Genomic DNA, 13937 nt, shown 5'->3' on the forward strand with positions numbered 1-13937 from the left:
GACTGTAGGGACTGTATTGTATGTGCGTACATGCACGCACACAGAGAGACAGACAGACGACTCGCCCGCAGGGCGTCCGTCTTCTGCTTTGATGGATGGCATCGTCGTCGTGGCCCGAGGGCGCCCACCGCTTGCCCGTGCCCCCCGGCCTTTCCCACTCGTCGACGCCCCGCCGCGCAGCAGCGTGCGTCTGCCATGTTTCTTGTGGCGAGCCAGAGCACTGCAGCAGGCAGTCCCCTCTCGTCTGTCCTCGCCCGAGAGATTCTCGCCTCAGAGGTTCTCTCGCCTGAGAGGCGAGCCCGACACAAAGCGGCTCCCCAGGGGGGGGCCATGGCAGCGACCCGAGCTCGCCTCCGCCTCTGGCCCGCTGGCCGCGCCATCCAACGGCAACGGCTCGAGGGAAAAAAAAAAGAAAAGACATCGCGAAACCTCACTGGAACGTGATGCCGCGTGGGGGGTGGAGCCCGGGCTCCATGGCCTTGCATGGCCTTGCATCGCATGGCCTTGCATGCTGTTGCACCACGTTAGCCGTTGACCTCACATCAGTAGACCTCAGTAGACCGACCTTGGTGGCCCTCTGGCCACCCGTTCTCCAACTCGCCCATCAGGAACTGCCTCTGCGTGGAGCTGCAGACGACGTCCGAGACGGGCCAAGCTCTCGCTCCTCTGCATCGTTCGACCTGCAGCAGCCGTATGCACGCCCGCCCGCCGCCCATTGGCTGCCCAAGATTCTCGCCCTCCGCCCCGATCAATTGATTCGAGCAATTCACGCACACGTCCAATGAGAGCTTCAAATCCCTTCAAGGGCTACCCCGCGGATGGCTCATGGGTGCGTGGGTGCGTGTGTCTGTCAGTTCTGTCACCGTCCCCCTTGTCCATCGACGCACCTCTTCCTGGCCGTCTGGGTTCGAGTGCTCCAACTCATCTCAATGTGAGTCGTCGACTAGCCGGTTTGGATGCAACGCCCGTGACTATTTGAGGACTTGACACGGAAGCTTATTGAGACGGGCTGCGCAAAGGCCACGCCATACATTGTTCTGGAATCCCAGGGTGCGCAAAGGGGCTCAAAGTCCGAGCCCAACCGGTCTTTTCCCCATCCACTGCCGGGCCATGGCCAACGGCCAAACAAAGTCGTCAGCTCGCTGCACTATGATGTCTTGGTGTGTCGTGATGATCCTCGAGCCGTCTTGCTTGTCCACCCTCCTTTGGCTCCAGCATGGGGGGTCGGGTAGGCGGGGGAGGCAAGAGAGAGAGAGCTCTGCCGCGCAAACCAACAAGGGAACGACGAGACGAGCGACACCACATGTCATGTATAATCTATTAATCTGCATCGCTCTGGGCGCTGGAGCCATGTGGCCGACGCCGTTGGTGTGGCCCGCTACGTTGGCTAGGCATGTTTGGACCGCGGCCTGGCCTTCTGCTCGTCCTCGGGGGGAACCATCAAATCCTGTCCAGCAAATCATACTGTACAGACAAGCCTTCTCTCTCTCCGCGCTGGGCCGAGTTGACAGGGGACTCAGGACTCACCACCTGACCTCTTCGTATCGCCCTCCAGACAAGATTCGGGGCGCCGCGCTTCCGTTGATCAAAGGACCCTCTCTCCTCCTCCTCCGCCCTGTCTCGATTCGATCTTGAAGTTGCCGCTCCGGGGCGCAGGTGGGTGGGTAGGTGCATGGGGTGCCAGTATGCCAGTGTCCTCTCGCGACACTCACTCAATCAATACAAGCTGCGCGCGCGGACATCTTCTCCCCACATGGCCCGTTTCAACGCCTTCGACGGCGCTGCACAGCATGTGGGCGAGATGGGCGAAGCCCGCCAAAACAAGGGCCCCGGGGCTCGCGACTGGCATGCGATTCATTCGCCGGCGGGTCAGCTTAATGCCGATGCTACGCTTTCCCCCGGTCCCGGGAGCACGATGTGACGACGAGGCGGAGTCGGGGCGGGGAGAGAGAATCCGGGGTAGTCAATGTCTAGGCCCCATCTCATCTCCTTGTCAAGGACTGTGTGTGTTTGTCCGGGCTGCCGGTCGGGGTCACTTGGCCATGCCGTCTGCCCCGGACCACTGTTTGACTACACATGATCTGCAAGCCGTTGCAACGCTCAGCAGAGTGCCTTTTACCCCGTACAAGACCCCGGCTTGCTGCAAGTGCCATGGCATGGGTAGAGGGAGTGTAGGTTGCCTCTAGAAGAGAAGCCAGCGCCATTGTCGTCATGAGGGTCTGGTAAGCGCCAGCTTAGAAATCAGCGAGCTCAATGCCCTGGGAAGCCCGCATCTGCGCGACATCTGTTTGATTTTCTCTCGAGAGCGTCGTCATGACCAAGGGCGTGAGCACATGGAGAGAGGGCTAGCAGCAAGCTACCAGCTGACGTTGGCCTCGGTCCCTCTTGGAGAGGACAGATGGAGAGGAAAGAGTGGCCTCGGTGTGTGGGACAGGATAAAGTATTCATACCTGCTGTGCAACCGCTGACCTTGGCTCCCCTCGCTCAACGCCGCCGAGCATGCGTTATGCATGGCGCGCCGGGAGTTGGGTCCGCAGACGGCGTCTGGGGAAACAAGAGGGAGAGAGGCCAGTGGGTTCGTATGCACATACATACATACACACATACATACATACATTACTGTACATACATACAGCAGCCACGATGATGGTTCGCGGTCCATCCCTCACGGCGCATGTCCTGGGCCCTGCAGAGGTAGTGGGCATGCGAGGGCTTTACGAGGGGATACTGCACATGGCAGTGGGCACCAGGCCAGACTATCGAGTCTAGCCCCTGACAGGCAGATACTGCAGCCGTCTGCTGCTGCTCTGCTGCTGCTACTGCTGCTGCTGCATGTGCTGCCGCAGTGTCTTATCCGAGCCGTGGAGCCGAGTGGCTGGGCATATGCCCTCGCAGCGGGCATTTCCTTGTTGATTCGCTCCTTTGATTTTCCCCCGTCAACCACAACGCCGGTTTGCATTTCTACTCGTGCCAACCTCACGATGCTCTTTCCACGTGCGGCGACGGTCTCTCGTCTTGCGCCGCGGGACCTGGACACGAGGCCGTGCTCCGATGCTCAAGGCTGAGAGGAAGGAAGAGGGGGATACCGACTAACACACACACACTACCGTCCTTGCACTACCACACACACACACACGTGTACACACACACACACACTCGTACACACACACACGAGGGCCAAGATGGATAGCACGCCTCAGTAGTAAATGCAGCTAAAAGGAAGAAGAAAGGGGGTGCGGACACCAAACGGCCGGCCGGTGCAACGAACCCGTCTCGGCATGGTGTTTTCTTCTCATCGCCCCTTTCCGCCCAGATAAGCGCGCGTGGCCCACGGAATACACACACACACACACAAACACACACCCGCCAGGTAGGCGGCGGCGTGCAGCATCTACTTGCTGGGCACAGCCGGAGTTGACTGCCCGCCGGCGGCACGGGCGACGAGGAGGGAAAAAGCAAGGAGAATATAAAACGGGGGTGGGGAGCGAGACGCAACTGGGTTGTTTCTTTTTTCGTCGGCGTCGAGGACTGTGATGACTCTTTTCGGAGGGTTTCAGCCTGCTTGTCCATGACGATGGCATGGTGAATGGCAGGGCCTGGTCTCAAGGAACTCTTGCTGCGGACCGAGATGTTTCTGCCTGTCTGGGCTGCGGGGGGGGGGGCAGATTGACGCTCACTCAGCATGCCTCGCTTGCATCGAAAAGCGTGTGCAAAGGGGTAAAAATAGAAAACGGGTGCTGGTGAGGAATGTCGAGTAATTCATCCCATGCTCGTCCTGTTGGTCTGCGTCATCTTGGCCGTCGTCGTTTCTTTTCTTGGTTCCCTTGTGCTTCCATGTGTGCTTCCTTGTGCTCCATCATGTATGTAGGTCTCGATGGACATGGACCAGGGAGGGAGGATGATGAGAGCCGGGGTGATGCGAGGGCCTGTCGGAGGAGAAGGGGGGGAAGGGGGGGGAGAGAGAGAGGGAGAGAGAGAGAGGTCGTGTTCGGATGAGTGGAAGGCGAATGGATGGGCTGATTCGCAGATGGCCCATCTCGTCGGTCACGGGGCCTCGCAGCCAATCGAGGCTTCGTGACTGCGCCTACGGGACGAACGCCCTCCTGTCCCAATTCCATGGTTTGGGCGTGGTTTGGGCGTGGCTTGGGCATGGCGCACCCTCCTCCGACGGCGAGAGCCTCCGAACGAGTTGGGCCGAATCAGCCACCCCGGTGGAGGGCGGTAAGCTGACGGATACGGGGAGCTTTTGCTGCTGATGGTGGGCAGCCAGGGCACGGCGCGTCCAGAACGGGACAGAGGCGAGACCGAAGAGGCAATGGGTCATCTGCTTTGGGAAGCGCGCACGCGGTCCATGTCTCGCGCTTTGCTGCTTTGCCTGCCCGTTTGGGCCGAGGAGTTTGCTCTTTGTCGTCGAGAGAAGATGACGCTTCGTGTCTTTTGCAATGCAGGCAGTCTGTGCGGACCAGCCCCTTTGAGACGTTGATGATGATGACGACGACGACGACGACGACGACGACGAAAAAGGAGGCTAGAACATTCTGGTGGGTTGATGGAGACCGAGGTCATGTCCGAGACCAGCCCCTTTTCACCATCTCGTTGCTTTTTGCCCCTTCTCATGGCCGCATTCGATCGCGATTGCGAGAAAGGGAAATTACGGGGAACCTTGTTCGTATTGTCGAGGATGCTCCATTTATCCCAGACTGCCAACCAACCTGCCAAGAGATGGGCGGGGGCGGCCCGCCGCGACAGGGCCTCTCGGTGCTTTTTCCTCTCCCCCAGGGCTCTTTTTGCCCCTGGGCGGACTGTGGGCTGTGTGCGTGTGGGGGATGCGCTCCACTGATGAGAGGGACCGGGACGTTGCACCACCATCTGGAGTGGAGCCGGCTGTGTACCTGCTGTACCTACACTTAAAGTACGGTGGTCATGGGCGTTGACAAAGCAGAGAGGTCCGGCTTCTGTTTCCTTCACCATTAGCCTGGCCGTAGCCCCCCGAGGGTAGTTTCTCTCGGGCCAAGCAAGGCAGGCCACCGTCGGCCGCTGTCCGAGACCCGGTGAGAACAAACGCATCGTGGTGCGCAGGCCGCCGAGACAGCGAGACTTTTCTGTCTCACGACCACGGAGACTTTTGGTCAGTACAGTACGTGGATGCTGAGTGTATCAGACAGGTCCAAGACGGCAGATGCAAAGCCACTCTCGCGTCGCATCGTGGGGAGATGCAGCATCAAGGGGACGTCGGCTCGCGCGCGTCCGTTTCTCTGGACTGGAGCCTTGCCGCAGTGTGTACCGAGTAGATCTGGAAGAGGGACCTTCATTTCCAATCCACGGCCCTCTACTGGCTGGTCGGCGTGACCATGACGCTTGCATGACAAGGGACACTTTGTAGATATCTAAGTACCTAGCTAGGTATGTATCCGTACTCCGTACTGTGGTGCTTACCTCTGTACCTACCTTATCTACAGTACTAGTAGGTAGATGGCCATGCAAGATGCAGTTAATATGGACAACACTGGAGGCGCCGGATATCGCAAGACCCCCCGGAGCAGCCACCAACCTGTTAGTACTGTACTATACGGAGTACTAGGGTGGAGGTACTGTCCACTGTCCTTTGTCCACTGTCCACTGTCCACTGTCCACTGTCCACAGTTCTGTCCCACCACCATCCTCTCCTCCCCCATCCTCCTCTCCCCCCTCCACCACATCTGTGCCGGGGCTCGCTCACGAGGGCCTCTCTCTCTGCTCGAATCGCCACTTGATTGCCCTTGTGCAACCATGCTCTGCCGTGAGGGGGACCCCGCCGTTCGTGCCAAAAACAGCTCCACGTCGACCGTCTGTGTGACACATCACAATCTGCGCCAGCCAGACTTTTCTGCCCGCTCAACAATCCTCGATCCGCCGTGCTCGACTTGGGCAGATATCACGCCACCCCCGCCTCCGTCGGTAGCCAGGAACACGGGGGGGGGGGGGTTCATAGACAACGACGGCCATTGGTCATGGTCCCATGGCGGTGGTGGTGATGGCGATAATGGTGATCTGGCAACCTTGGACGAATGGAGGCGCCTCGGCATGCTGGTGCGGTAAGCTGGAGATTCAGTGCTCACGGCCACGATGAAGCCCTTCTTTCTCGCAACTCGCCCCGTCCCTCCCGCCGCCTCTTTGAGCGCCATTTGCACCCGCCAGCCCCGACCAGGCTGGAACAGAGGCTGTCCAGCCGCTCCGAGCTATTTATTGCCGCATTAGCAACCCCAGCAGCCTCGGTGGACGAATGGGACCCGTGGTCCTGCAAGGCAAAATCAATCTGTGCAAAGGGGGGCTGGCTTCGTCAGAGATGGCGGCTTTGAGGCAATTACATAGCCTTCCGTGTAATGCTGTAGGTCCGACTGCCGCCCATCGCCTCCCCCGTCGCTGGCCGCCGTCGTGGGGGTAACGGAGCCATGACGGCAGCGCACATACAGCAAGTCGCACAGCCGATCCTACATACACCAGACACGATACTGTACGCGTGCTTGTCGGCCTTGGCCAATGGACGCGGCTTTGCTGGCACACGATGCGACGGCACCACCTTGCGCAGAGCAACGCTGCGTGCATCTGTCAACTGCATGTGCATGGGCGGCGCAGCGGTAATTACAAGCAACTATGACTGCGCACCGTTACGGAGTAACCAGTTTCCATCCCTGGGCCCTCTGTTCTCCGGTTCCAAGGGGGAGCCAAATCGTCGCCCTGGGGGCGTCTCGTCAGCTCCTGTTTATATGTTAGCAGCAGGCCCAAACTTGGTCAGTCTGCTGGCTTCCAAGTCGCTGCCGGCCGCATCAGTTCCTGTTGATACCAACCTGGGCAGTGGTGCTGATGAGAGCTGCACCTCCCCCTCCCCCCCCTTCTCTCGCTCGCTCACGCTCTCTTCGGGACCACCAACGAGAAGGCTTGACGCGGCAGCACTTGAAATAGAGTCACATTGTCGGCATGACTCGTCGTCGTCTTGCTCAACTCCCCCGGGCCCCAGAGCGCCGCGCCGCCGTCCCCACAAGCTTCCCCAAGACCCCGGACTATTATATGTGACCAGGAGCATGCCCATGCGCCTTTCCGGGCGTGTGGGCCAAACCCCAGTGGCTTCTCGCGTCTCGGCCAAGTGGCTGCAGCCGATTGTCCGTTGCAATCACCTGCATCGTGGCCACGACGCCGTGCCATCCGCCACGGCGCCCTTGTCTGCGGAGGTGGCGTCGACGACGACCCGGCAAGAAACGCCACCGCCACCCCATGAGCGTCCCGTGTGAGAGGAGAGGAAAGCCGACGCTGCTGACTGGCTTGCCGTGCTTGCCAGGGTGAAAATTTGGCTTGCCACTCTGCTCCGGGGTGGGAGAGGGTTATCGATGTGCCGGACGACGCTGTGGCACCGTGGCTCTCGTTGGTCGACAGCCGCTTGTACGCAGACGTGGCACAACATGGCGTTGTGAGAAGAGAGACGTGGCTGTTAGTAGAAATCTCTGCTAACGTTGAGGATCATAGCTGTGATTCACGCATCCTCGAGATATTCCGTGCTGGCCATGATTGAGATGCAGGGAGGTATGTGTAGCTCTCGAACTCGGCAAAGAACCTCTGCAGCACAAAAACCTACTCATGCACCCCCTTATGTCCCCATGTATGCCAAGGCAACCGTGGTGTCAATGGACGCGGGCGCCGCATCTTGTCAAAAGTGACCCCAGTTACATAAATTACTGCCCAGGTTCATTTATACATACATATCTGGAGTATGCCCTCGTAGGTAAACATTCGGTGCAATCCATGAACAAAGCACCCTAAACTTCACCTCCCCATCTCTCTCTGCTGGTAGATGGTTCGCCGACGCTTCCAACAAAATTCCTTCATTCAGGCGCGTGCAACGACCACGAGGCCATGATAACCATGCGGGGACGTATGCGTTCCAGGGTGGGCATTACCTCGAGTGGTCAGCAAGTCGGGTCCATGTGCCACTTGACTTGAAGAGACGAGGCAACGAGCATCTGGTCACTCCCCTTTGTGCCCCTACGTGTTGGCCAAGTGCGTGGTGCTTACCGTTTAGAGAGACAGGACAGCGGCGAACGGGTCCGTATGGGTGTAAAGTAAAGTAAGGCACGGCACGTGACAGCTCCCCGCCTCCTCCAGCACAGCCTAACCCCCTTTCCTCAGCGCGTCCCTCTTCTCCAAATCATCGCTTCCAGATGCCGCCATGCGCGTCGCTTCCTCTATTGGCCGGCAGAATCACCCTGTCGGAAGCCCTCGACGCTGAAGATGACATCCTGGAGAAGCTGTCGTACCCCGAGAAGCGGCTGGACTTTTGCAGCCATCTCCACGCCCATGCCGACGAGATTGAAACCATTGTATCGCACCATCTCCACGTCTCCAGGGACTCGTGCCGGGCGCCGTGGGTCGACGAATGGGTCCACGGTAGCTTCAATGTCTGTGTTCCTGTGTACGTCAATGGTGAGAAAAGGGTCATGGTCAGGTTTCCCTTGCCCTACAAGATTGGTGAATCGACCCATCCGGGTAACGCCGATGAGAAACTCCGCTGCGAGGTTGCCACGTACGCCTGGATCCAAGCCCACTGCCCATGGGTCCCAATACCCCGTCTCTGGGGGTTCGGCTTCCCCGGTGGCCCAATTGTGAGGAGCCCACGTCGAAGCCCCGAATGGCACTTCTGACGGGAATGTGTTGCATCTAGTTTACAGCCCTCGATCGAGCGCCTCTTGTTTCGCAACTCGGATGGTACATACGACGGTCGTTGCTTTGGATGCTAGGCAGGCCTTGTCCTTCCGGCTATGTGACTTGTCCGCGTCGCCTCAACCTGTCGTCGGGTTACTTGGTGGTGGATTTTGTGCAGCATGGGCGCATGCTTTCCGAGACTTGGGATGCTCTGCGCCAAGACGACAACAGACGCAAGACCATCCATCGAGACATATCTCGCATCATGCTTGAGCTGGCCCGCGTTCCCTTCCCTCGGATTGGGTCCCTGACCATGGACAACCACGCTGTCGTTTCCCTGACAAACCGACCACTGACGCTCAATCTCCACCAGCTCGAAAACGAGGGACTGCAGACAAACATTGCCCGGGACCTGACCTACGCCACGGCCGACACTTACCTGCTGGATCTGTTGGCCTGCCATGACCATCGAATCCGTCATCTGCCCAACGCCATTCTCGACTACGCCGATGGACAGTCGCAGCTCTCCGCCTTGACAATTATGCGTGCGCTCCTGCCACACTTTACCGATCGCGAGCTACGGCATGGGCCCTTTGTCCTCATGCTCACGGACCTGCACCCGAGCAATGTCTTTGTCGACGACGACTGGCACATAACGTGCCTCTCGATCTTGAGAGGGCCTGCTCCCGACCGGTCGAGATGCTGCTTCCGCCGCACTGGCTGACGGGCCGGGCCATTGACCAAATCACGGGCGAGCATCTGGTCGCGTATGGGCAACGACTCGACGAGTTTGTTTCCGTGTTTGAGGAGGAGGAGAAGACGACGGCGGCCCGCGATACAGGTAGCGTCGTCGCCTACGCGGATGCGATGCGGACTGCATGGGAGACGGGGCGCTTTTGGTACATGAGCGCCGTAGAGGCCTCGACCGGGCTCTACAACCTGTTCCTGCAGCATATCCAGCCCATCTACGGAGATGCGGCCACGGAGCCCTGGAAAGAGTTTGAGCGGCTGGTGGCGCCCTACTGGGCCCCCGGGTCGTCCGAGTTGATCTCCCGAAAGGTGCACGAGAGGGAACGCTACCTGGAGCAGATACGCGAGGCCTTTGGACGGGGGGCGAGCGAGGGTTGAGAGGGGGGGTTTGGCAGGCAAACGGGAGAAACCTCCCCATGCCTCGTTTTGGACCAGGGATAGAACTAGATGGTGGGATGGGGGAACAGGAAACATCTAGAGCAAGGCGATGCTGCAGACGAGGACGAGTCATGTCTGCCCGACGGAGAAATACCCGTCGATCTAGCTGATTTCTCGGGCATTGGCCGGCTCTGAGGCTGGCTTTGGCTGGCTGAGAACAGGCAAGCAGCTGGGGCCACGCGTTCCCGCACCTCTCACCTCGCCTCACAAGGGGGGACGCGGCAACACACAGACTGTGCGGGACCCAGGCTTTGCCGCGTTTCAGGAATCCGGACTCGTCCTCCGTGCCCCCTCTCCACTGCGATTTGCCCGTCGTCTTGTCAGCATCAAGGCCCGTGCCGTGTGGGGAGAGAGAAGAGGCAAGGCGCTGCTGCTGCTGCTGCTGCTGCCGTCCTTGTTGTACGGCATTCTTGCTGTCAGCACGGGTCCCGCGGCGAGCCGTGGTGTCACGGCGTCGTTTGCAGTAGCACCTCCCTGATTGCTTGTCGTGGGGAGCTTATGGCCTTTGGTTGTTGGCGTGCTCGTTGACGCGGCGAGCTTGTGAGCTATCGCGGGGATAATGATGACGGGGATGAGATTGCAACCATTTGCTCTATGAATACCTGAGGAGACAAAGCGCTTTTCTGTCAACACCTCAAAACCTGCACTCGCATGCTCGCCAAACCGACATGTTCCCACCTCTTCTATCCATCGTCTCTCCATATCCGACCTACTTGAGCGTCACCAGCTCCTCGGCGCTCGTCGGGTGGATGGCGACGCAGCTGTCAAAGTCGGCCTTTGTGGCGCCCATCTTGATGGCCACGCCGAAGCCCTGCAGCATCTCGGCGCTGCCCTGGCCAACAATGTGCAGGCCCACCACCTTCTCCTCGGGCCCGACGACGACGAGCTTGTAGCTCGTCGGGCCCTTGTGCTCCGGCTCCATCATGGCGTAGTACATGGCCGTGAAGCTCGTCTTGTACACCTTGACCTTGTCCTTGCCGTACTGCTCCAGCGCCTGCGGCTCCGTCAGGCCGATGCTGCCCACCTCGGGGTGCGCGAAGACGACCGACGGCACGTTGGTGTAGTCGAGCTTGGCGCTCGAGAACTGTGCCGGGCCGAAGAGGCGGTGGGCCAGCTTGCGCCCGGCGGCAATGGCCACGGGGGTCAGCTCGACGCGGCCGGCCACGTCGCCGAGGGCGTAGATGTTGTCGACGCTGCTGTTCTGGAGCTCGTCGACGGCGACGTAGCCCTTGGCGTCGAGCTTGACGCCCGCCTCCTCGAGGCCGATGCCGTGCGTCTCGGGGGTGCGCCCGGTGGCCCAGATGAGGTGGTCGACGTCGGACACGGAGCTCTCCTTGCCGGCGTCGTCCTTGTAGGTGACGGTGAGCTTGCCGTTGGCGGCGCGCTCAATCTTGGACGGGTTGGTGCGCTTGTGCAACTTGACGCCGAGGCGCTCGTACTCGTTGGTCACCGTCTCCTGGACCATGGGGTCAAAGTGGCGCAGGAAGGTGTCGTGGCGGATGAAGAGGTGCGTCTCGGTGCCGAGGGCATTGAACATGCCGGCAAACTCGACCCCGATGTAGCCAGCGCCGACGATGGCGACGCGCTTGGGCTGCGTGTCGATGTCGAAGAAGCCGTCACTGTTGATGCCGAGCTCGGCGCCGGGGATGCGGGGGGGAGAGTTGGGGCGGCCGCCGACGGCGACGAGGATCTTCTTTGCGTTGACCAGCACCTTGGAGCCGTCGTCGAGCGTCACCTCGACCTGGGTCTTGGAGAGCAGGCGGGCGCGGCCGTGCAGGAACTCGACCTTGTCGTTGTCGAGGTTGCGCTGGTAGATGCCGTTGAGGCGCTTCACGTAGGCATCGCGCTTGGTCTTGAAGGTGGTCCAGTCAAAGGGGGCGGTCTGGTCGACGGAGAAGCCGTAGGCCTTGGCGTCGTGGATCGTCTCGGCAATGGCGGCGGCGTTGTACGTGACCTTCTTGGGGACACAGCTAGAGGGACGAGTCAGAGGAAGAAGGCGGATGGGAACGGATGGACGCGGCCGACATACCCGACGTTGACGCAGGTTCCGCCGAGGCGCTTTGCCTCGACGACGAGGGCCTTTGCGCCAAACTTGGCGCTGGCCATGCGGGCCGAGGCGAGGCCGCCGCTGCCGCCGCCGAGGACGAGGAAGTCGGCGTCTTTTGTGACGGGGGCCATGACGGGCGATGAAGTGGACAGATGGCGGGACAGGGAGGCGATTCGTAGCGGGGCGGCGGCGGCGGCGGCGGCTCGGGCGAAGAGGGACGACGGGGCGGCGCGTGCGAGGGTTTGCATGGGAGCTCGTGTCGCACAGGCAGAGGAGGAGGAGGGGGAGGGGGAGGGGGAGATGTCTCTGCTAAAAGAGGGGAGGATCTAAGGTAGTGGCGGTTGGTGGGGGCGGGGAAAGAGAAGGACGTCGTTCTTGTAGCTACGTAGTATGTATTTGTATCTGGAGAAGAACAGGGAGGCAGACGATGGCGACATGCCGCCCTGCTGTCGTAGCTCGGCTCCGAGGAAAAGCAGGGGCTCTGAATCGCCGACGGATGTGTAATCATTTCTGACTATCTCATGTACGATCGTGAAGACACGGATGGCCCGGCATGGGAAGATGCGATTGCTAATCAAGCGGCCATTGGGAGACGTTGAAGAGCACGACACTGGCTTGTCAATGCGGGCAATTGGCCGTTAAACCCGTTCACAAATATCCGCGTTGCCGCCGCCAAAGGGGGCAAGTAAAGCTGCCATGGCCGGGCTCGGTTATGCCGAAGATAACCTCACTCTTGACTTCCAGCGCCGTAGAGCGCCTTTGGCCTGGGCCGGGTGACAGACAGTGTACTCTGGTACGTACAACCCAACAGGATCCCAAAGCGGCAGCATCTATAAGCTCCACTATGACATTAAGATAGAGGGACTTGGTTAAGCAGCTATTTCATAGAGAAAGGAAAGTAGATATACTCCACCTCTATCTGGCGGGGTAACGTATATAACTACAAGTGCCCCATATCTCGAGCAGTTTCCTAACGCAATCCACCATCACATCGCCTGCACCCGAGACCATGAGGGTCATCTGCATTATATGCATCAGCTTTGCGATGCAATTTCTCAATAAAATAAAATCTAGTAAATATACTACGACTAAAACATATACTCTAGATCTTTCTGACTGGCCTGTGCAATCTCTATAGCTTCTTTTCAAGACAGAACTATATTATCCTTAGGAAAATATACTATTCCTTGGTGGGCCATTTGACTGGAAAGCCCCTAGACAAGCTACTGTAATAGGGTCGTCACAGAAGCCGAATTGCTGGCCCTGTCACATATAGCCGAGGAGCAAGTGGCATTTGGCCGGCTAATCCAAAGAGCTTGGCATCCATGTTGAAGGCACACCAAAACTCTGGCGTTATAAAACTTCAGACTATCAGATTTCTGACCGAATTGATTGCGAAGCTTAAGACGAACTTAAAGCACGTTGACGCCCACAGACACTGGCTTCGACAGGAGGTGCAGGAGGAAAGGATGAAAGTCAACTGGACCGCCTCAGCAGAGAACCCAGCAGACGGTATGACGGAGGAAGGCACTTACACAACAGAAGTTTATTATGAGCCCGGTTGCGGGTCCCCACTGAGCGAATTAGCAAGTGTTGAAACCCCATTCGGGAAGCTGCGCTAGCTGGTTGGCCTTCTATTGAGCCCCTAGGGAGGTTCTGATGTGATGTGGTGTCTGGCAGCCTAACCCAGTTATCAGGAGGGTTGCCTGTGCCTCCGAAACCTCACAGAGAAATATAGCCAGATAAGTCCTTTCAGGGCTTGAAGGGTAGCTTGCTGGCCAAACAAGTTCAGCTATCAACCTAGGGGCCCGCAAACCCAAAGGGCAGGGGATCTATCTAGACGGGGGAAGAAGCAGAGAGGGACGAAGCAGAGAGGGACGAAGCAGAGGCGCAAGAGCTACGTCGGCGTCGTCTGTAGTCGAGGAGGCAGTTGCGGCCACACAAGTGGACTAATTGACGGGATCTTACGATAGTTTCAGATGTATCATTTGCACGAATTGAGCTTTGCACGGCGCGCCGATACATGTGT

At 59.1% G+C, this 13937-nt stretch overlaps 2 protein-coding genes across 2 annotated transcripts; one reads left to right on the forward strand and one right to left on the reverse strand.

Annotated features, from left to right (window-relative positions):
- Positions 1-8192: 8192 nt before the first annotated feature.
- Positions 8193-9801, forward strand: HRG_08033 (Aminoglycoside phosphotransferase; the record flags this gene model as incomplete). The annotated part of the gene is made up of 4 exons (XM_044866504.1): positions 8193-8429; positions 8496-8633; positions 8693-9301; positions 9349-9801. The coding sequence occupies 4 exons, from the start codon at positions 8193-8195 to the stop codon at positions 9799-9801; spliced, it is 1437 nt and encodes a 478-aa protein (XP_044718393.1).
- Positions 9802-10570: 769 nt separating this feature from the next.
- HRG_08034 (pyridine nucleotide-disulfide oxidoreductase domain-containing protein) lies at positions 10571-12156 on the reverse strand (the record flags this gene model as incomplete). Its single annotated transcript, XM_044866505.1, has 2 exons — positions 10571-11831; positions 11891-12156. 2 exons carry the CDS (start codon positions 12154-12156, stop codon positions 10571-10573), a joined length of 1527 nt encoding a protein of 508 aa, XP_044718394.1.
- Between the last annotated feature and the right edge of the window lie 1781 nt (positions 12157-13937).

Source organism: Hirsutella rhossiliensis (genome assembly GCF_020360975.1).
Source record: "Hirsutella rhossiliensis strain HR02 chromosome Unknown scaffold00009, whole genome shotgun sequence".
NCBI classification, from domain to species: Eukaryota; Fungi; Ascomycota; class Sordariomycetes; order Hypocreales; family Ophiocordycipitaceae; genus Hirsutella; species Hirsutella rhossiliensis.